General features: G+C 37.0%; 1 protein-coding gene across 1 annotated transcript in view; it reads right to left on the reverse strand.

Annotated features, from left to right (window-relative positions):
* Nucleotides 1-22,337, reverse strand: part of LOC125648328 (low-density lipoprotein receptor-related protein 6-like) — a 79,195-nt gene that overhangs the window by 33,604 nt on the left and 23,254 nt on the right. The window contains exons 16-19 of the mRNA XM_056141911.1: nucleotides 21,314-22,032; nucleotides 12,933-13,048; nucleotides 11,580-11,729; nucleotides 5,701-5,806 (exon numbers count right to left, since the gene is read on the reverse strand). Coding sequence (XP_055997886.1) covers nucleotides 5,701-5,806; nucleotides 11,580-11,729; nucleotides 12,933-13,048; nucleotides 21,314-22,032 — 1,091 coding nt within the window. The remainder of the gene's footprint in view (nucleotides 1-5,700; nucleotides 5,807-11,579; nucleotides 11,730-12,932; nucleotides 13,049-21,313; nucleotides 22,033-22,337) is intronic.

Here is a 22,337-nt window from a genome sequence, read left to right on the forward strand (position 1 = left end):
CAGACATCATACAAAAAAAAAAAGAAGTTCAAATAGCAATACACACAAAAATCTCACATCTCTGCCAAACACTAATAACAAGCATTAGGTGGAAATCATGCACAAAATTAGCTCTACCTTTTCAATGTAAAACTTCTGAACCTTAAATACTCTATAAACCAGGATAAACAGACAGATCCAAAACATTTCATTATGTCATGACAGGGTCTGACACTAAGCATGGCATGGCTTAAAAAGCAAGGTCTTTTGTAGGGGCTGCTAAGCTGATTTGTGTCAAAACACCTTTCAAAATCAATAAGGAGCGGGTTTTACTTCTCAATAAATTAAACCGTTCTACATTGTACCTCAGGTTCTGGTCTGCACTTCATCTACATGTATAGGCTTTAAGAAATAAACATGCTGGCTCAAAATGTTGAGAGACATTATTCAATTCCTTTGACTTTTTCATATGACTTACATTTTCATATGTTATTTTATGATGAACTATGTGAATCAATCTAAGACCTAGCTAACACCTTTCAATTTCTAAACTGTAATGAAACATTAACATGAAAGTTACCCTTAAACTCAGCTGAGCTCACATAAGTCTAGCTTGTAAGTTTTGCTTTTGTAGATAAAACATTATTACATGTTTACATATAATACACATACAATGTTTATAGTGAAAAAATGGGACTGCACTTGTCTACGTTTTACAGCCACAGAGCCTGCATGGCCCCATTATCAGTTCATGTCATATCATATGACCAATAGGGCTATTGTATCCTTTACCTTTGACCTAATGCCTCAAATAGGCAACGAAATTAAGGGGAAATACTCGCTAAATGCAAGTTTAAAATTGAAATTGCGAGTAAAAAATAACAAGTGATTGCAACTTTTTGCGAGTGAAAAAAAAAAATCTTTTCCCCGGATTTCCTCGGTTTATTGGCTGTACTTTGAAGTTTACAATAATTTTGTCTTGTGCATAGAAACGCTTAATATACAAGTATTGAAAAAGTAAAGTTTACGTGGATCGAATAAATAACTAAGGCCAAGGTCATCTCAGTCAGTCCTACTTCAAGCACACTTCGGACGTCTCAGTGACGTCTGATTTAAATAGCAAGCATGTTGATTTCGTCCCGTGTCTACATGAAACAACACATGACAGAGTTAGTGTCACCGTTTCACGTGGTGTCCTTCTGTATTCTATAGTCAAACACGGTTTTTTTTCCCCACTAGAATTTTTTAGATGAAATTTCCAAAAGTTTTGAACATATAGTTTGAATTGGCGCAAACTGTATTCAAGATTTCAAACCACATGATGTTGTAAATAGGTAGTAGATCTCTGGACAGCGAGTACACCGCACAAGTGTACCCTATGACCCTCACCATGCACCATGTATGTTGTCTGTTAATTCATTAAATTTTAAATGAAAGAATTCTCAATCTTATTTTTATTATTGCACTTTAAAGAAGATTTTCAAAGATTTTCCCTATATTTTGATATAGAGACATGTTTGTTTTCTTAAATTCCTGTAAAACAGCAATCGATTGAAAAATGCTAGTAAAAGCTCAATTTCGCTACTTGGAAAATAATCCACTAGCTAAAATTTGCTAGTAGTGAAAAAAGTTAATTTCGATCCCTGTCAAATACAATTACCTACATGTCTTTTTGTTACATTCATCTATCTTTGTACTAGATATGAATCTGAAATACTTGAAACATATTAACAATACTTGATATATGTATGAACCCAACTGCATAGTTGCATCATTTTATGAATACTTGAACTGAGATATTGTACCATAAAAATTCCTTAAGTAACTCTTTTGTTACTTTGACAATGACCTAAGAACTAATGACCTTGAAATCCATATGTCTTCCTCTGACCATCTCTTGTCAGGATAGCAAATAAAAGCTGGGGCTTCAGGTCAGGTCACATGACAAAGCCTTGATAGGTGTTTAAGTGGCAAAGGCCTTTGGAAGCTATATTGATCCTTCATCCATTACCAACTTGACACTGCGAGATTATCAACAAGAACGCCATGATAAGTTTTCTGATGCCATCTTTCTTCAGTGGAAAGTTTACTTCCATACCTTGTGTTTCTTCATCTTTCAATTTCTCAGATTCCCATCCATTTTCCCGAACAAATCAACGTACATGTATTTAACAATCGCCTCGATGTAAATGAGCTGATACAACTGTGACCCCGAAATTAGGAAATGATCCTATATGCTTTGATCACCCCCCCCCCCCTTCCGAGTATTGCAGCTGTAAATATTGTATCAAATCAAAACACACCCCTAATTGTGGATGAATGTTGTCTGTAAGATTTGACATCTCAGGTCTGTCGGTGAGATTTCAATTTTCAATGCTATGAATATTATTCAACAAGTCTTTAAATGAATGAAATGATAAAAACATTTTCCCCATATCTTTTGGATTACAATTTGCAAAATATGTTTTCATCAGTAATTCCTTATCACACACAAAGAAATGTAAGAGTATACATGTCTAGAGTTAAATCCTTTTTCTCTTTCTTTGAATCTCCACGATTAGACACAAAAACTGGATGTTAGACACAAAAATTGGACATGCTCTACTGAAATTGAAGCGTTGGAGTGTCTGTCATCTATAAAAACTTTGATGTTAAAAAAAATATATATAATATAATAAAGGTGGACATCTTCTGCTCTTAATACAACATTTGCAAGTTGTAAAAATACTAATAACATCACACCACAAAACTTATAAGAATAAAAATTTTGCAAGGTTTCCCTGGTTGCTACAAGACCTTGGAAAAATCGCTCAAGAATATATATATATACCAATCAGATTCTGTTGTAAGTTATTAACACAATTGATATTAAATATATACCACCATATTGTTAAAACCATCATACAATCCTTGCTAGATTTGTAACAACAAAGCAACATATTGCTTGCAGTAAGATGATGACGGAAAAGAATATCAGTTTTGTTTTCTGTATTTTCTTTTCTCTTTTCTCCCTTCTGGGAGTGTTGGTGAAATGGGTAGTAAAAACCGGGCCGGGTCACCTTAAACCGATTTCTTTAGTTTTCTTCAGTGATATATATCTTTGTTTGTTTTGAAACTTACAGAATATATTCTTAATGATACATTTAGTCTTTGGTACAAAATTTAGCACATAATATTACCTACAGATAAAGAATGATTGTATAAAGTCTGGTTGGTAAAATGGGTAGCGAGACCAGAACACACACCGTTTCATATTTTCTGTAAACTATGCACCTGCTGAAAACCTTGCATTTTTTCAAGACATAGAGAGTTGAATTTGATACTCAATGCATTATTTGACCATTTCAATGCCTTTTATTTTACTTATCGAAGATTTTTCCAAACCCGGGCCAAGAGGAAACTGGATGCAGTTGACCCGAGCCGGCATTATTTATTCCGATTTAGTTGCTAATGTTTTTGATTAATTAACTGAAGTGATATCTATTCATAAGGCCACACCAATTTGTAAAATAGTTCTTCGGAGTTTCAAACAAAACAAGTGAGGCGAGAGGGCGAAATTATTTTCAATTTTGGAGATAAAAATTATGGAACGAGCGAATACAAGAAATATAAATTTTTAATTGAATTAAGTGTGTTTTTAAAAAGCGAGCGCCTAAAAATAAAGATCTAAAATCATCAGATATCTTTTGTTTACCACATAAACTTAATATTTTTCAACTTTGCTGATATAGTTTACAATAAATAAGAAGTATTTCAGGTTTCAAAGACTTATTTTCTTTATACCTAATACATGTACTTTGCAACATTAGCTGATAAGGTCTTTTTGAAGAATTTCATTTAAGTTTCATTTCTACAAACTTTCGATTCAGAGATATGCATATTGCTAGGGACACGTCCAGTTTTGAAATCTCCATTGCATCGCTTTGAGCATTTTTAAAAAAATTTTGATAGGACACCACCAAACCTTTCGTGAATTTGTCGTTAACTGTCGGTCCGGTTTAAAATAGTCCTCGATCAGTACCCCTTGCTTGTTGTAAGAGGCAAATAAATGGGGTAGTCCTTCAGATAGGACTGCAAAAACCGAGATCCGTGTCACAGTAGGTGTGGCACGATAAAGATCCATCCCTGCCATAAGCGCTGAGCATAGGCCTATATTTTGCAGCCCTTCACCAGCAATGGTAACGTCTTCATGTGAGTGAAATATTCTCAAGAGAGACTTTAGACAATACATAATCAATCAATCGTACGCTGTCGATGTTCTCTAAATAGTGGCATCGAATAGCACTTCAAAAGTTTCATCGGCTTCCAGTTCCATTGCAGCATAAGGAGCAACTTCCAATCCAGTGTTATGAAGTATCATACATATTAAGATATCATGAATAACTTAAAACACCGTATTACACTGTTAGGAAATTTCTCGAGAGCCCACGCTTCTGTCATTTGTCAGCACATACATCAAGGTCATTTGTGCGCTTGTTGTAAAAAGTCGAAAATATTTTAATATGGATATTTTTGAACACGCAGGCGGATATTATTTTTTGATAATATTATAGTTTGGATTTATTACAAATAGAAGCGGCGAATCCGACAAACTAGATTACTAATTGGCATGGCCTAATTAGTAATTGATGGGAAGCTGAATTACATTCAGCATGCGTTGAAGATGAAAGTGACAGGTAACATCCTCATTTTATTCGGAATTTTAATATTCGGCCATGGGTTACCCATATCCGGTTTCCTTTTGACCTGGGTTTTAATGAATCATAAATATCAAATATATATAAGACTTACATAACAGGTACTGCAGCATTTTGGTGATAAGTTATGATAATATTTATCTAAATCATGTCTAGTTTCATTGTTGTGTAACATATATCATTTGTACCACCGAAAAATGTGTATTTTTTCTCGCTACCCATTTTACCAACCTGAAATAAACAATCATTGATATTTTCACAGTGAAGCAAAACTATGCCGTAATTTTTGTAGCGAAGATCCAATGTATCATCCAAATTAAGATTAAGAAGTTTCACATCAAATGAAAATAAAGTAACGAAGAAAACTAAAAAAATTCGGATTACAAAGGTGACAAGGCCCGGTTTTTACTACCCATTTTACCAACTATCCCCTTCTGGCATGTATGCTTTCGATGCAAGTGTATGTACATGCTATTGCACTTGGTATATAAAGCAGAGCATATTTCATATAAAGTGTACACTATATTTCACTACAGGTTCGTTAGACCGATATTTTACCCTCCTCGACCATTTCTCAACCATACCCACTTAACATCACGTGTTTATAATGTTTAACACAACTGAGAAAATTCGAGTTACGATTCATCGATGCTCTATTAGAGAAGGTCCCTTTCACCTGTTTCAGGTGTGTACTTCTATCTGACATGCTTTTAATTTGAAGTAATGTCCACTAACAGATGTACATAAACGGCATAAATGTCGTATTAAACAATAATTTGGGTCATATTCTCTCACAATAACTTCTTTCAACATGGCGGACAGTATCCTCAAATAAAAAACATGCTTTTGTATTTTTTTCGCACTTCATGAAATATGTATAATAAAAAGGAAAATTATATGGTGTAAGCTTAGAAAAATTGTTCTCATATGATTCCTAATGTGAATACTACACATACACTTTGCATGACAAATGTTTACACAATAACACAATCAACACGGAATCTAGGTCAAGTAATAGACTCACCTGAACTCGTGAAAATTATTCCAATAAAGACAAATATAAATAACATTTTTTGAAACCCTATCGACAGACCAAAGTCTGGCAGTCCAGGATTGAGTTGAAGCAGACATCAATGAGCTTTGTGTAAAGTGTAAGAATCCCTCTTCTCTGATAGCCCTTACATATTTCTCGTTCAATCAACCCGGCCATTACAAAAAAGTTATGGAACTATATTCACCAGTATATTAATGCGCTTGACAGGTGCCCGTGATTCGGTCAAGATTAATTTGTTTACATTTCAGAAAATTACTTTTAAAAGTTTATTTTACATGAAGAGAGATAAACATTGGTTCATTTTGTGTTTTGATGTCAATAAACTTTAATTGATAAAGTGAATATGATAACACCGAAGTTGCTACAGTAGGGAATGAAACTGAGTGTTTAATTTTTCAGGCGGAATACCTCTTGACCTTTACGGGATAAAAAAAAATTAGGCATCTGTCAAACAATATTAGGGAGTTTCTCTCTCTCTCTCTCTCTCTCTCTCTCTCTCTCCCTCTCCCTCTGTGCAGTCGTGCAATTTTTACCTTTTTAATTGAATATAATTATGTATAATTCTAATTTCAATTAAGTTTGATTTCTGTCTAAATTGTGATATTTGAACAGTTCTTAATAGAACAGTTCTAATCGATTTCAGAATTACTTAGAATTGTATATTCCATTGCAAAAAAAAAGAACTAAAAAAAAAAAAAAAAAAAACAAACAAAAAAAAAAACAAACAAAAAAACAAAAACAAAAAAAAAAAAAAAAAAAAACAACTACAAAAATGGTCATATTTCTTGTATCCAGCGTAGGACTGATGCGATTAGTTCAGTTTAGTCTTGACGCTCGATTAGAACAGACTTTTCTATTGCCACATATTACACTCGATAATTTTAATAATTTTAGTATGTAGATGTTTTGTTTGTTATCATCATTTGTAGTTTAGGTATAGTGTTAGTTTCCTTTTCTATTTAGTTTTCTTTTCTATGTTAATATTCTATTGTACTGAGGAAGGGACAGGTCGTCCCGAAAATTTGACAATTCACTGTAATTTTGTTCGTGTCGTTGGTCATTTTAAGTACTCTCTCTCTCTCTCTCTCTCTCTCTCTCTCTCTCTATATATATATATATATATATATATACTCTTGTGTAACGATGTTCTGCTCGGCAAAAAAAAGCACCGATCACAGTATCTTCTTCTAATAGCTTTAGAATAATTCTATGATAACAGAAATATACGATAATTTCCACACAATTTTTGTAAGCTACTGGTATTACAGAGAACACCCCCCCCCCCCTCTCGGAAAATCTACCCTAGAGTAGATTTCAACATGATGTAAATTAAGTGGTGTTAAAGTGAGCATGTCTGTGTGATATTAATTTTAGACAATTTTAGGGTAATGCCATTTTCCCAATTCAATTGGGTTCTGATTAGCTCCCTCCACATGTGGAGCGGATCAAAAACCCTTGACTTGAGAAGGTGGGATAATGGAGGATCCAGAGGGGTAGGTACCTACATCTCAAAGGCTATTTTACCGGTATATCAATAATTCAAATAAATCATCAAGTTATCGAAATGGGTTATCAATAGATTAAATCATTGATATCATTAATTCAATTGTCAAGAACAAAAATGAAATATTGAGCGCTATAAATGAATTTATGATATCAATAATTTTTAATGAAGAACGCGTTAATTGGAGTATTCCGTACGGTTCTTCAATCATTGCCTATATTAATGAATTTGAGTATCTCAAGTGCGATTATCAAGTTTATCTCATCATGAGTAAATACTTTTTACAGTTAGGTTAAGGCGATTTTTTTCTTGGCTATATATTAAAATATTTCCAAAATAAGACACAATTTGAATCGTGTAAGGAAGAGGTGCCATATATGAATAAGGTTTGCTTTAAAACTAAATGAACACGTATATGTCAATATCGCAGGAAAGAAAAGTACAGTCCAGTTTTATCAGAGCTGAGTAGAGTACACTCTAGTACAGTTTTATCAGAGCGGAAAAGACTACACTCTAGTACAGTTTTATCAGAGCGGAAAAGACTACACTCTAGTACAGTTTTATCAGAGCTGAGTAGAGTACACTCTAGTACAGTTTTATTAGAGCTGAGTAGACTACACTCTAGTACAGTTTTATCAGAGCTGAGTAGAGTACACTCTAGTACAGTTTTATCAGAGCTGAGTAGAATACACTCTAGTACAGTTTATCAGAGCTGAGTAGAATACACTCTAGTACAGTTTTATCAGAGCTGAGTAGACTACACTCTAGTACAGTTTTATCAGAGCTGAGTAGAATACACTCTAGTACAGTTTTATCAGAGCTGAGTAGACTACACAATTTTCTCTTATTGGCCTGAGATACTTTGTTATACAGCTCATATAAAGACAGTGTGATTTTGGACGGGTTGAAGGCGAATAGTTGGTTTATAAATGTAACATACTTATATATATATATATATATATATATATATATATATATATATATATATATATATACATACATACACACACACACACTCACACACACACACACACACACACACACACACACACACACACACACACACACACACACACACACACACACACATATATATATATATATATATATATATACACACACACACAAAGCACTAAAATGACCAACGACACGAACAACCAGATTGTATTTGACCTTGTATCCATGTTGTGGATCCGACACTTTTAGGTATCGGGTGTTGTTGGAACTTAGTGCTTATAGATAGATATATAGATAGATAGATAGATAGATACATGTAGATAGATAGATAGATAGATAATTACTTTTCGCAATGATCGGTAAAAGTATAGGTAAAAAAAAAAAGCTTCTGAAGATTTGAAATGAAAGCGCTAAAGCTTTGCTAAACGTCTACGTGTATCTTTTTTTTATATTTTTTTTTACCTATACATATATATACACCATGGTGCCATAAGTGAGTCAACTTTTATTCATTTTACTATTTAATTCATTGAAAACAACAACTTTTCTAAATCATTTCCATAAACTTATCAAGATAAGATTCAATTTATAGCAACTTTTACACCATTAACAGCACAAATATCTTCAGTTTATAGTCTCAAGAGTGTCTTTTTCCCCCAACAACCACACACATTTTATTGACTGCAAGAACACCACACTCAAGATTTTCGTTCCACTCAAGGTATTTCAATGACCATAACTTTTTTGTTTTTTGTCAAAATCTTCTGGAATTTGAGTGGTATGTGTATTTATTTTTGGGAAACATTTTGAGCAATTGCTTAGCGGTTTGTACTCGTACTCGTTTTTGGTCATCTGTCAATATATGAGGTATCCATCTGGCAGAAATCTTTCGTACTTTCAAAATACCCTTCAAAATGAAATGCACCCGCAATAGCGATATGCCAACAGCTTTGGCAATATCACGAATCGTGTATCTGCCATCACTTTCAATTATTTCTCTGACTTTTGAGACATTTGCCTTGCCTATTACAGTTACAGGTCGGCCAGATTTTGCTGCATCTTTGACGGACTCTGTGCCAGTCAGAAATTTCTTTCTCCACCTACGAACTGTCTCATAAGATACCTTATCAGACCCATAAACTTCCCCCAATTCTGTAAAAATCTGCATTATCGAATGATCGAGATTTGTGCGAACTTTTATATAAGTTCTAATTTCTTCAATATTCTCAACCCGTTTCCCAACCATTTTTACAACAGTGGTCAACGACTGGCTCTATTGAAATGACTATAAGTTTAAAACTATGTGGGGCTCGTGTTTATACCGTTGGAAAGGTATTGAATAGAGCTATCAAATAGTATCATCATCCACGAAATCGCGCAAAGCGTTATCGCGCTGTGGTACAATACACATTACATATGGAATAGCCCTCGTAAGTAACATTAACACAATATGAATAATATGGACCCATCCTAGAATCAAAACCCTGGGGTTGCAAAATTCACAATGTTAAACATCCTTTTCTACTTTTCCTAAACATGCACTTAGTATAAGCAAACTCAAAGAAGTCTTTCAAATGTTAAAGACAATAATCACTATGATAATTTTGGTTCTAATCTGGAATAAAAACCCTTCCCAAAAAGGATCATAAAAATTTACAATTTTGGTAAAGGACTAGCTACTCCTTCTAAATATCTATTCAGTTTCAATTTGGTATTAATAGCAAGGATATGTTAAATGTTCTATGCGTATACACTGTGATATATATAAAAAGTTTGGCCTCACCCTGGGTTCAGAACCTCGGGGATTATGAGATTTAATTTTTTTTTTTGTAGATGTCTTCATGCTCTACATCACAATACATTAAATCAAAATTTTAGTTTTTCTTTCAGATATGCGGTTGTAGACAAGATCATGTTTTTAAACTGATAAATTTTTGGCAGTATTTGCCCCGCCCCTAAGGCCCCGGCGTGCAAAAGTCCTGAAATTTACAATTTATGCCCCCGCCCCTTGTCCTAAAGATGCTTCATACCAAATTTCAAAAGAATTGGAATGGTATTCATCAAGAAGTTAAAAATGATCAATTGTTAACACATTTAATCACTGATCATTTTGACCCCACCATATCAATACCAAAACCCCTACCCTTGGGATCATGAAATTTACAATTTTGGTAAAGGGCTACTTGTTCATTCAAATATCCATTAAGTTTCAATATAGTATCACTAACATTAAAGGTTTTTAAAAAAAAAAAAATGTTTAAACATAAATACTGTATACCAAATTTGGCCCCGCCCTGGAGTTAGAGGCCTTCCCGCCCTACATCACTGTGCATTTAGAGTTCTTACACATGTGCGGGTGTAGAAAAGATTTTTGAAAATTGGTTAATGCCCCCCCCCCCCCCCCCCCCGGGCTCCAAGAGTCCTAAAATTTACAATTTATGTCCCCTTTGTCACAAAGGTACTTTATATCAAACCTGAAACACATTGGAATGGTAGTTATAAAGAAGAAGTTAAAAATGTTAAATTATAACGCTGCCTTCTTCCTATTTGACTTCGGCTTCATCTGGTGTCGCCGGTTGGATGGGATTGATACAGGAAGGCAAACTGTGGAGTCACTCATGATTTTACATGTAGTGGAAAGAGTCGTAATACTTTATGGCACCCACACTCCGAGCATCGTATTACGTCACAAAAACTAAGTGATATGATATAGAAGTGGGGACCAGAAATATCTGGAAAATGAAATACTAAGATCTACAATTGCGTACTCGGCTACACACTCCCCAATTTGAGGTAGTAACGTCCCTTGTTACTATCAACAAATCAAAAGCAATATATATATATATATATATATATATATATATATATATATATATATAAGTATTTGCTACATCATCGTCTTCGCTAGAAAAGGGTGACGCTCCACGGTGTTTCGAAAAAAGAGCGTCACCCTTGGCTAGTGAAGAAGCTACATCATATACAAGTGAACTGGGAATAACAAAAGTGAAACAAATAGCATATTGGATGAACAATAGATATGGTTTCCTGAAAGTTCACTTTTCGATTTGTTAAACGAAATGCAATGCCCCCAAAATGAACATCCGGATGTTATACGTAAAATCACACAATGCACAATCTCTACTTAGTAGCTGATTTTGGGAGATGGTGCGGGTTGCTATGAATCCCTGCTGTAGTGTGGACGGATCTGCGGATTGGTGTTGGACTTAGTCTACAGATTTCACACCCATCATCCGAACTCTCTCAGTCTTCTTTTTTGTCATGTTTCTTTGTCTCCATGTCACTTTTTCACAAAATCCAATGTGTACGGTGTCTGAATGAGTTCACTACGTGGTTCATTTTCTGGAAAATTAAGTGGGCGGATGCTTACCCGGTTCACTATTTTCGGGTCTCCACAACCATCTGCTTGCACAATCTCGTAAATGTGTCCATCATCGTTTAGGATTCGAAGAACCACAAAATTCCCCTTTCCCCCAAGAGTCCTGAATCTTGTTCCTCCCAGCCACATGACGATTTTGGACTAGAACAACAGTACCAGGAGGTAAGTGTCCACTTACATTAGCTTTGATACTCTTCTCTCTCTTCCGCATGTTCTTGAAGACGCGTTGAAGCTGGTTCGTAAGCTTCTTTTAACCTATCTGCATGTGTCTTCACATAAGCCGGTATTTCACAGGACTCAGTTTCATTGTCTACCCTCAAGAGAGAGTCCATGGGAAGTCGTGAGTGTCTTCCACGCAAGAGAAAGAATGAGGGTGAATCCAGTTGTAGAATGCATATGAGTGGTATAATTGTAGATGTTCCAGTTTCTTTTGGCTTGGGGACTCCTCAGTAGCTCGTGCAATGTTGGATTAAAACTTTCACACTGTCCATTTCCTTCCGGATAATAGGCAGAAGTACGACTCTTCCTAATGTTGTGAAGTTTGCATAATTCGGAAATCCAGAAAGCTGTTAATGGTGCGTCCCTGGTCCGAATGGAGACGTTTTGGACTCCCGTACTTTAAAAAACATTCCCGCACGAGTACTTTAGCTGTCGTTTGTGCTGTTTGTTCGCGGGTTGGGAGAGTAACAATGAACTTGGAAAAAATATCAGTAATAACCAATACATTATCCCCCTCCCACAGGTTGAGCGTTCTAACACAGTGAAGTCCATAGCCACAATTTGGTTTGGATTGGATGATAACAAATGGCCCATAAGAGTCTGTACTTTGGGTTGCGGTATCCTAACTACCCCACACCTCTCACAGCATTTACAGAACAGTGTAATATCCTTGTGTGAACCAGGCTAGTAAAATCTGCGCTGCACTAAAGTAATTGCTCTCTCAATGCCCTGATGACCCGCTTGGTCATGAAAAAGCTTTAATACTTCTGATCTAAGGCACTGTGGAAGGATAAGTTGTCTAAGAAGTCCTTCGTTAGGATCATTTACTTGGCGAAAGAGTATATCACCCTCTAGCTTCATGCGGCCCCACTGTCGCACCATGTCAAGTTCTTTGCGAGTTTCTTTTTTTTTTTTTTTTTTTTTTTTTATCTCTCTGATCTTGTCGGTTTTGAAGCAGATATAAAATAGAAGAATGACTGGATCCTCTTGCTGTATGTTTTGGATGTCCTCGTCGCTATATTTCGGCAAGGTGTATATGGCATTGCAATCCACAGCCAGAATGCACGAGTCAGTTGAAGTCTTCATTGCGTTTTCCAATGTGATCATAGAAATTCTAGCTAGTACCTCCGTTCTCTGTCGTGGTAATCTGGACAGAGAGTCGACAGCTTGATTGGTTTTTCCTGTTTTGTACCTGATTACAAAGTTGTAGATAGCTAGTTGAGATGCCCACCTCTGCTCCACTGCACCGAATTGTTATGTACTTTGTAGGTAGCACAGGGGATTGTTATCTGTCTACATACAGGTAGTCTTTAAACTTTTCTGTAACCGCCCACGTGACAGCTAAAGGTACCGGTTTGTAGAGCTATAGTTGGCACCATTGCGCTCAGATCCATGCAGAGTTCGACTCGCATATGCAATAATTCGTCGTTCATCTTCCCGATCTTGCACGAGACCTGCAGACTTGCTTCGGTTTCCAATATGAAAGGACGAGAAAAGTAAGCAAATCCAAGGACAGAACTTAATGTTAAAACTCTTTTGATTTCTGTAAAGGCCTTGTCATAATCAAGATTCCAATTCTCCTCAATTATTTTTGCTTTTCGTCTGTCTGATTTTCTTCTGTGCATCATTGAACACAGCTTTCAGGTTGTACAAGGGCTGGGCTGGGTGACTGCTACACGTTACAGAATGGTGGCAGCGGTGGGATTTTGGTGTTAGGTGGGAAACTTTCACGTAGAATCTCTTCGGAACTCTGGGTACAGACGTGGTTTCATCCTGGGACGACGGTTGATGTCGGGAACAGCGGATGCCGTTGCTGAAGAGGTGCCAAACATTCAAAGCGAACTCACGCTAAGCTTCCCTGAGCGGGAGGGGGGGGGGGTAGCGAACGGTATATAGGAAACTTATACTGTTTCGCTAGAGAGCTAGCTTTTCTAGTGATGAGGTAGTCTAGGTCACCTACACGTTTGTCAATGCAGTGTTCTACGAGACAAACGTCTAGGAGCATTCTACGATAAACATTTACACTCCATAACGAGGCTTATCCAAATTCTGATAAAGCAGCTGATTGGTTGATGCATAACGATGACGGACGCAGTCGAACAGAAGATAAACAAAGTTTTATCAGATTTAAAAATCGAATTCTCGCCGAAACTTTACAGAAAGAGTGTTTACTTAAATTAGCAAATAGGTCAGACGTGTTGGCAGTATTACCAACAGGCTATGGGAAATCGTTATTGTATTCGATTCTACCGCAATTAATGTTTGAAGAAGACCTGCATAGTAATACTAGTTCTCGTGAAGTCAGCATAATTCTGGTCATATCGTCACTGGTTTCTCTAATGAAGGACCAAGTTTCGAACTTGCAAAAACACAACGTTTGCTTTCTTTAGAACAAGCGACACATAAACTGACATTTGGAACAACAGCTGTGGTCTTTGTTTTCTTCGGTGTCGCCATTTCCGTTTTTCGATAGCGCCCCCTCGCGGTGTATTATTTTTTAATAGAACGTTCCAAAGCGTTTGAGTGGGAAGTCAAACGGCTTGCGTGACCTAGGCTAGTGATGAGGTAGAGTCTCTTTCTTGATCACCCAAGTTAAGTAACGGCGAACGTGGTCAGCACTTGGCCACAAATAGATGAATCCGCACTTTTCAAAGAATATGTCACTTCGTTGCCATCTTTGGAGGGGGGGGGGGTAAAAATCCATAGAATTCTCCAGCAACCTTTGTAACTTACTGTTTCATAACTTTGTCATTTGATATACTAGTAATTAAAGTGGTTTGGTTTGAGTGAGTATTTGTTTTACGTCCCGTTAAGAATTTTCCCCTCATATTGAGACATCACCAGTTATAGCATCGTCGCAAACTATCGTTTCATTCCATTCCACAATGAAATAAACAATAACCCGTGGTTGAAATGACACTTTCAATGACTCCACTTTTAGACAATCAAGAGGTTAAAAATAAATTGAAGCTTCAATTTGTACATAAAGAAAACTGTTAGGAATAAGAAAAGAACCTTGTCAGTTATTTCCAGATTCTTTGATACATGCACAGAACATTGGCCTATAATATTGCACTCGGTGAACCCTGTGATGTCAGCGAAAAAGCAATTAATTCTAAAAAAGAAAAAGCATAGAACATTGGTTCACGGTGGCGAATCACGTGACTTTGGCATGACCTACATTTAATACCCGGAAAATGACGATAAAAGTCAACACAAGGGAAAATTCAAACGACTAAGTGACACATAATATAACTTATCACTTACATGTATATCAACATTTGAAGATTTTTTTCTCAGGAACAAATCTATACTAAAATGGTAGTTCTACGTGCGATAGAAGCAGACAACATTGACACAGATTTTTTTTTTCAGTCAAAAACTCTGACCGCCAAAACAACTGTGTCAATGTTCTCCGATACATCGACCTGATGTTTAAAATCCACTGTGTTACTCGTGCTAATTGTGAGTAAAATTGCACAAAATTTTCCAGACTCTATTAAAGAGCAATGAGAAGGTTAAAAACAATTCTCTCATCATGAAACTACTATGTTTCTAAGTACTTCGTTACTAGCTTGAAAATACAGATGTATATTTAATTGCTGTTACAAAATTTAGAAATTCATTTCAAAATTAAGGATTATCTCTCTCACGCATAGCTCTTATCCTTAGAGGAATTTGACTCCACTTTTTGGCACACTGTTTTCCCTTACTAGTAAATAGCTCTAAAACTTCATTGCTATTTCGGATTTCAAACATTTCGGTTGAGCATCACTGAAGAGACATTATTTGTCGAAATGCGCATTTGGTGCATCAAAATTGGTACTGTATAAGTTTTACATTATGACCCCTGGGTCAAGGCCTCTGCTAGTGGACTGTTAGTCCCCGAGGGTCTCTACAGCCCAGTAGCTAAGTACTTCGTTACTAGCTTGTCAATACAGATGTATATTTAATTGCTGTTACAAAATTTAGAAATTCATTTCAAAATTAAGGATTATCTCCCTCTCGCATAGCTCTTATCCTTAGAGGAATTTGACTCCACTTTTTTGGCACACTGTGTTTCCATTAAATAGCTCTAAAACTTCATTGTTATTTTGGATTTCAAACATTTCGGTTGAGCATCACTGAAGAGACATTATTTGTCGAAATGCTCATCTGGTGCATCAAATTGGTACCGTATAAGTTTTACATGTTGTCGATGGCAAATGCACTTACAACTGAAAACAAAGTTATACGGTATAATATAAAACCTGACCTGGTCCCATTGGCGTGCCTGGCCCCAATTTTTGCCTTTAATTTGGATCCTACCGGGTAACCCAAACTCTAATTCCAAAAGTTGGGGCCAAATTAGAGGCCAATTGTGGTGCCAGGCAAATGGGGCCAGGCCAAGCTTTATAGTATGCCAAGTTAAAACAATTGGTGCGGTGCACGCTGGCGTTATTCAGCAGGAAAGGTGAAGACAACTTCAGGGATCAATTTCATAACTCCTACAAGCAATATCAAATAGAGAGTTGGGCAAACACGGACCCCTGGACACACCAGAGGTGGAATCAGTTGCCTAGGAGGAGTAAGCATCCCCTGTCGACCGGTCACATCCGGAGGACAGCAGGAAGTAGCTAGATGTTTTGATATTCACCGTTGCACTCTAAGCCGATTGGTACGACTGGTAGCGGTAGTTCAGTGGTAGGCATTCGCTTCGTAACCAGGAGGTCGTGAGTTTGAACCCCCGCTTGTGCCATGGCCGTGTCAAACCTAAGACGTAAATGTAGGTAGTGATTTCTTCTTTGCCAAGCGCTCGGCATCTAGAAGTGAGAATCACGCGTCTTTAGGACCTTAAATACGGAGGTTCCGTGTCGCGGCAAGCGTTGGTACGTTAAAGAACCCTCACTGCTAAAAATCGTAAGCGCTAAGGTTGGTTGGTTGTATATTGTTTAACATCCCTCTCGAGAATTTTTCACTCATATGAATACGTCACCATTGTCGGTGAAAAGCTGCAAAATTCTCGGCACTTATGGTCTTTGAGCAGGGAGGGGTCTTTATCGTGCCACACCTATTACGACACGGGACCTCGGATTTTGCGGTCTCATCTGAAGGATTTAATCGCCTTTTACGCCTCTTACGACAAGCAAGGGGTACTGAGGACCTGTTCTAATCCGGATTCCCATAACTTCTAAGCATAGGTCTAAATTTGTGGTACTTCACTTACAACTGGTGACGTGAGTGGAAAAAAATATCGAAGGGATGTACAAACAAAGCAACTGATTCATACGACGTCATCGCCAAACAAGGTCCATACATTATCGTCCAAGACCTGCGCTAATGGTGAACATACGCTGTATTAGTGAACCAACCCATAATTTTTTACCACCCCTACCGCCATCAACCTTATTTGTAGCCTCTGTGGGAATAGCAATGACGTTTTAAATTGATTGCTATAAGACTTTATTTATCAAAGATTTTAAAGCCCTTCACCGGCATTGGTGCCGTCTCTATATGAGTGAAATATTAGACTTTGATTTTGAATGTTTAAAAAAAATCCCTTCCTTTTCTTCAGTTAAACTGGTGTCACGTGGCCTAGATCCTAGTGTGTAGGTCCCAACATCTTCTCATAATTTTGGATGATCCCATGCCTTTATCAGTCCCAGTTCTAAAGTTATTTAATATTTCATAATCGAGGTCAAAGGTCAAGATCACTGGGGATTCCATGTCTCTATCAGTCCTAGTTCTAAAGTTATACCAGATTATGTTCAGGTCAGAGGTCAAGGTCACTATAGTCACTTGACCTTGATACCAATTTGTAGATCTCATCCTTTTATTATTTTCTAAAGATCCCATCTCTTTATCAGACCTAGTTCCTAAGTAATACTAAGTTTATGATCAGAGGTCAAGGTCACTGGACTCACTTGATCCAGATATTAGTTCCCCTTATCATTTCAGAAGATTCAATATGACTATCAATTCCAGTTCTAAAGTTATATGAGCTTGTATATTAAAGGTCAAAGGTCAAGGTCACTAAAGTTATTTGACCTTGATACTAATCTGTAGATCTCATCATCCCTTCATCATTTCTGAAGATTCCATATCTCTATCAGACCTGGATCTTAAGTAATACAAATTTTATGTTCTAAGGTCAGATGTCAAGGTCATTAGACTCACTTGACCTTGATACTAGTTTGTAGATCTTATTATCCTCCTATCATTTTTGAAGATCCCATGTCTCTTTCAATTCCAGTTCTGAAAATATACGAGTTTTTATGTTCAAGGTTAAGGTCACTGGAGTCACTTGACCTTCATGCCAATTTGTAGATCCCATCATCCTTTCGTCATTTCTGAAGATTCCATCACTTTATCAGACCTAGTTCTTAAGTAATCCCAAGTTTATGATCTTAGGTCAAAAATGTCACTGGACTCACTTGACCTTGATACTAGTTTGTAGGTCCTGTCATCCTCTTGTCATTTCTGAAGATCCCATGTCGTATTAGTCCCAGTTTTAAAGTTATACCAGCTTTCATGGTCAGAGGTCAAAGTCTCTGAAATCACTTGACCTTGATACTAATTTGTAGGCCCTGTCATTCTCTCTTCATTTCTGAAGACCCCAGTATCTATCATATTTGTCAAGTTATGTCTGTTGAATTTTGGAATTCGCTCGCGCCTGTAAGTGAGAAAGTTTCCCAGTTTACTTTCGGAAGGTCGGTGGTCTCTTTCCAGGTACATTGTATCTGGGTTCTCTCTTCCACCAATAAAAACTGGGCGCCACCAGATAACTGAAAAATTGTTGAGTGTGGCGGTAAACATCAATCAATCAATCCCCGCATAGAGTTCTATATTAAACCCCACCCCCATTTGATCCTCCCAAAATGTACCATAACCCCCTTCAATCTGAAAGCAGAAACATTTTTGCACAACTACATACATTGGCCTGTCATATCCTTGAATATCTATTACTTTCATCACTGGTTACGGAGAACAGCGTTGGACAGTTTTGGGCGCGAGAAAAAAGCGGAAGAAGAAGCGAGTAAAAACAATAAGTCTTTATTTACCGGTATATGTGCTTGTCACCACTATGAATTACCTTGCTCGTCTTAAGAGGCGACTAAATGGGGCGGTCCTTCGAATGAGACCGTAGAAAGTAGGTGTAGCATGATAAAGGTCTCTCCCTGCTCAATGGCCGTAAGCGCTGAACATATACATGTATTTACAACCCTTCACCGGCAATGGTGACGTCTCTATATGAGTATAAATTCTCGGGAGGAACGTTAAACAATATACAACCTTCCAACATACCTGTCACTGAATGGGCTACCGGTATGCGTAACTGTCATTTCTATTAATTAACTACCGGTACGTGTAACTGTCATTTCTATTAATTAACTACCGGTACGTGTAACTGTCACTGCTATGAATGAACTACCGGTACGTGTAACTGTCATTGCTATGAATAAACTATCGGTACGTGTAACTCACTGCTATGAATGAACTACCGGTACGTGTAACTGTCATTGCTATGAATAAACTATCGGTACGTGTAACTCACTGCTATGAATGAACTACCGGTACGTGTAATTGTCATTGCTATGAATAAACTATCGGTACGTGTAACTCACTGCTATGAATGAACTACCGGTACGTGTAATTGTCATTGCTATGAATAAACTATCGGTACGTGTAACTCACTGCTATGAATGAACTACCGGTACGTGTAACTGTCATTGCTATGAATAAACTATCGGTACGTGTAACTCACTGCTATGAATGAACTACCGGTACGTGTAATTGTCATTGCTATGAATAAACTATCGGTACGTGTAACTCACTGCTATGAATGAACTACCGGTACGTGTAATTGTCATTGCTATGAATAAACTATCGGTACGTGTAATTGTCATTGCTATGAATAAACTATCGGTACGTGTAACTCACTGCTATGAATGAACTACCGGTACGTGTAATTGTCATTGCTATGAATGAACTACCGGTACGTGTAATTGTCATTGCTATGAATGAACTACCGGTACGTGTAATTGTCATTGCTATGAATGAACTACCGGTACGTGTAATTGTCATTGCTATGAATGAACTACCGGTACGTGTAATTGTCATTGCTATGAATGAACTACCGGTACGTGTAATTGTCATTGCTATGAATGAACTACCGGTACGTGTAATTGTCATTGCTATGAATAAACTATCGGTACGTGTAATTGTCATTGCTATGAATGAACTACCGGTACGTGTAATTGTCACTGCTATGAATGAACTACCGGTACGTGTAATTGTCACTGCTATGAATAAACTATCGGTACGTGTAATTGTCACTGCTATGAATGAACTACCGGTACGTGTAATTGTCACTGCTATGAATGAACTACCGGTACGTGTAATTGTCACTGCTATGAATAAACTATCGGTACGTGTAACTCACTGCTATGAATGAACTACCGGTACGTGTAATTGTCATTGCTATGAATGAACTACCGGTACGTGTAATTGTCATTGCTATGAATAAACTATCGGTACGTGTAACTCACTGCTATGAATGAACTACCGGTACGTGTAATTGTCATTGCTATGAATGAACTACCGGTACGTGTAATTGTCATTGCTATGAATGAACTACCGGTACGTGTAATTGTCATTGCTATGAATAAACTATCGGTACGTGTAATTGTCATTGCTATGAATAAACTATCGGTACGTGTAATTGTCATTGCTATGAATAAACTATCGGTACGTGTAACTCACTGCTATGAATGAACTACCGGTACGTGTAACTGTCATTGCTATGAATGGACTACCGGTACGTGTTACTCACTGCTATGAATGAACTACCGGTACGTGTAATTGTCATTGCTATGAATAAACTATCGGTACGTGTAATTGTCATTGCTATGAATAAACTATCGGTACGTGTAACTCACTGCTATGAATGAACTACCGGTACGTGTAATTGTCATTGCTATGAATGAACTACCGGTACGTGTAATTGTCATTGCTATGAATGAACTACCGGTACGTGTAATTGTCATTGCTATGAATGAACTACCGGTACGTGTAATTGTCATTGCTATGAATGAACTACCGGTACGTGTAATTGTCATTGCTATGAATGAACTACCGGTACGTGTGACTGTCATTGCTATGAATAGACTACCGGTACGTGTAACTGTCATTGCTATGAATGAACTACCGGTACGTGTAACTGTCATTGCTATGAATGAACTACCGGTACGTGTAATTGTCATTGCTATGAATGAACTACCGGTACGTGTAATTGTCATTGCTATGAATGAACTACCGGTACGTGTAACTGTCATTGCTATGAATGAACTACCGGTACGTGTAATTGTCATTGCTATGCAAGAAAACGGTGAAAATAAGACTCGAGCGGCAACCTTTTTTAAATTCATAATACATGTAACATTCAGTACACTGCAATTTTATACGTCACGGCATATGTACCAAACATAACATAAAAGTATGGCTGTCCTATTGCCTTAGCACTGGTTATTCTGCACTTGTCTCATCTAACATCATCTGGTTTTCTTGTTGGTTGTGTCCGACGTTATTCAGTTTTCGAATCTTGTATTGACGTACTAATACAATCATAAGTATCACAACAATTAATGTTACTGTTATTGATATTACTACGATCGACCATGCAGATAAACCTCTAGTACATGCGAACTGCCCAGAACATGGTGAGGGAACTCTACAAGTCTTTTGATCTTGTTGTAGAACTTGCCCCATTGGACAAGAACACCGTGCCTTCATTTCACCATCCACCACGCAGATATGTGAGCAGTTGCCTTTATTTTTGGCACATGGGAAGATATATTTAGGTACAAAATATCTCACCACTTCGAGATCACTTGGGTTCTCCAACCCTTTATCGATAATATATTTGTTTTCTCCAGTAATTTTATCAGCTCGACTGATCGTTCGGTGTTGCATATCAATCCAGTACAGGAAATTACCAAAAATGGCCATTCCACGTGGATTAGCTACACCTTGATCTACCAAGTTCTTCCTATTACCTCCAGACAAGTCGGAGCATTCAATGCGATTAAGACGGGAATCAGCCCAGTATAATCGATTGCCCTCTACATCAATAGCTAGAGGGCCAGGGCGATCTAATTCCGAAGCAAACAATTTGATGTGTCCTGTGCCGTCCATAGAAGCTCGCATGATAGAGGGGTGATTGCCCATGTCTGTCCAGTACATGTGACTGAAATACATAAAAACGAATATTTCATTTCAAATAAAATACTATGTCTGAAGTATTGAAATCAGTCATTGTTCAGTAAAAAAAAATCCACTAATTCACAGAATTGAAAAACACTGCACTCTTCAAAAATCCGCGAATTTTAATACTACAGTTTTGGACAATCAACTTACATTTTTTATATGCTAGCGGAGAAAAGAAACTGCATTATTTGATATATGAAAAAATAATAAAAAATAACAATGAATAATTTTTTTTGTAATACTGTTAAAAAATGTATTCGTTACAACATTTCATAATCTATTAAT

This window comes from Ostrea edulis, chromosome 6 (assembly GCF_947568905.1).
Source record: "Ostrea edulis chromosome 6, xbOstEdul1.1, whole genome shotgun sequence".
In the NCBI taxonomy this organism is placed as follows: domain Eukaryota; kingdom Metazoa; phylum Mollusca; class Bivalvia; order Ostreida; family Ostreidae; genus Ostrea; species Ostrea edulis.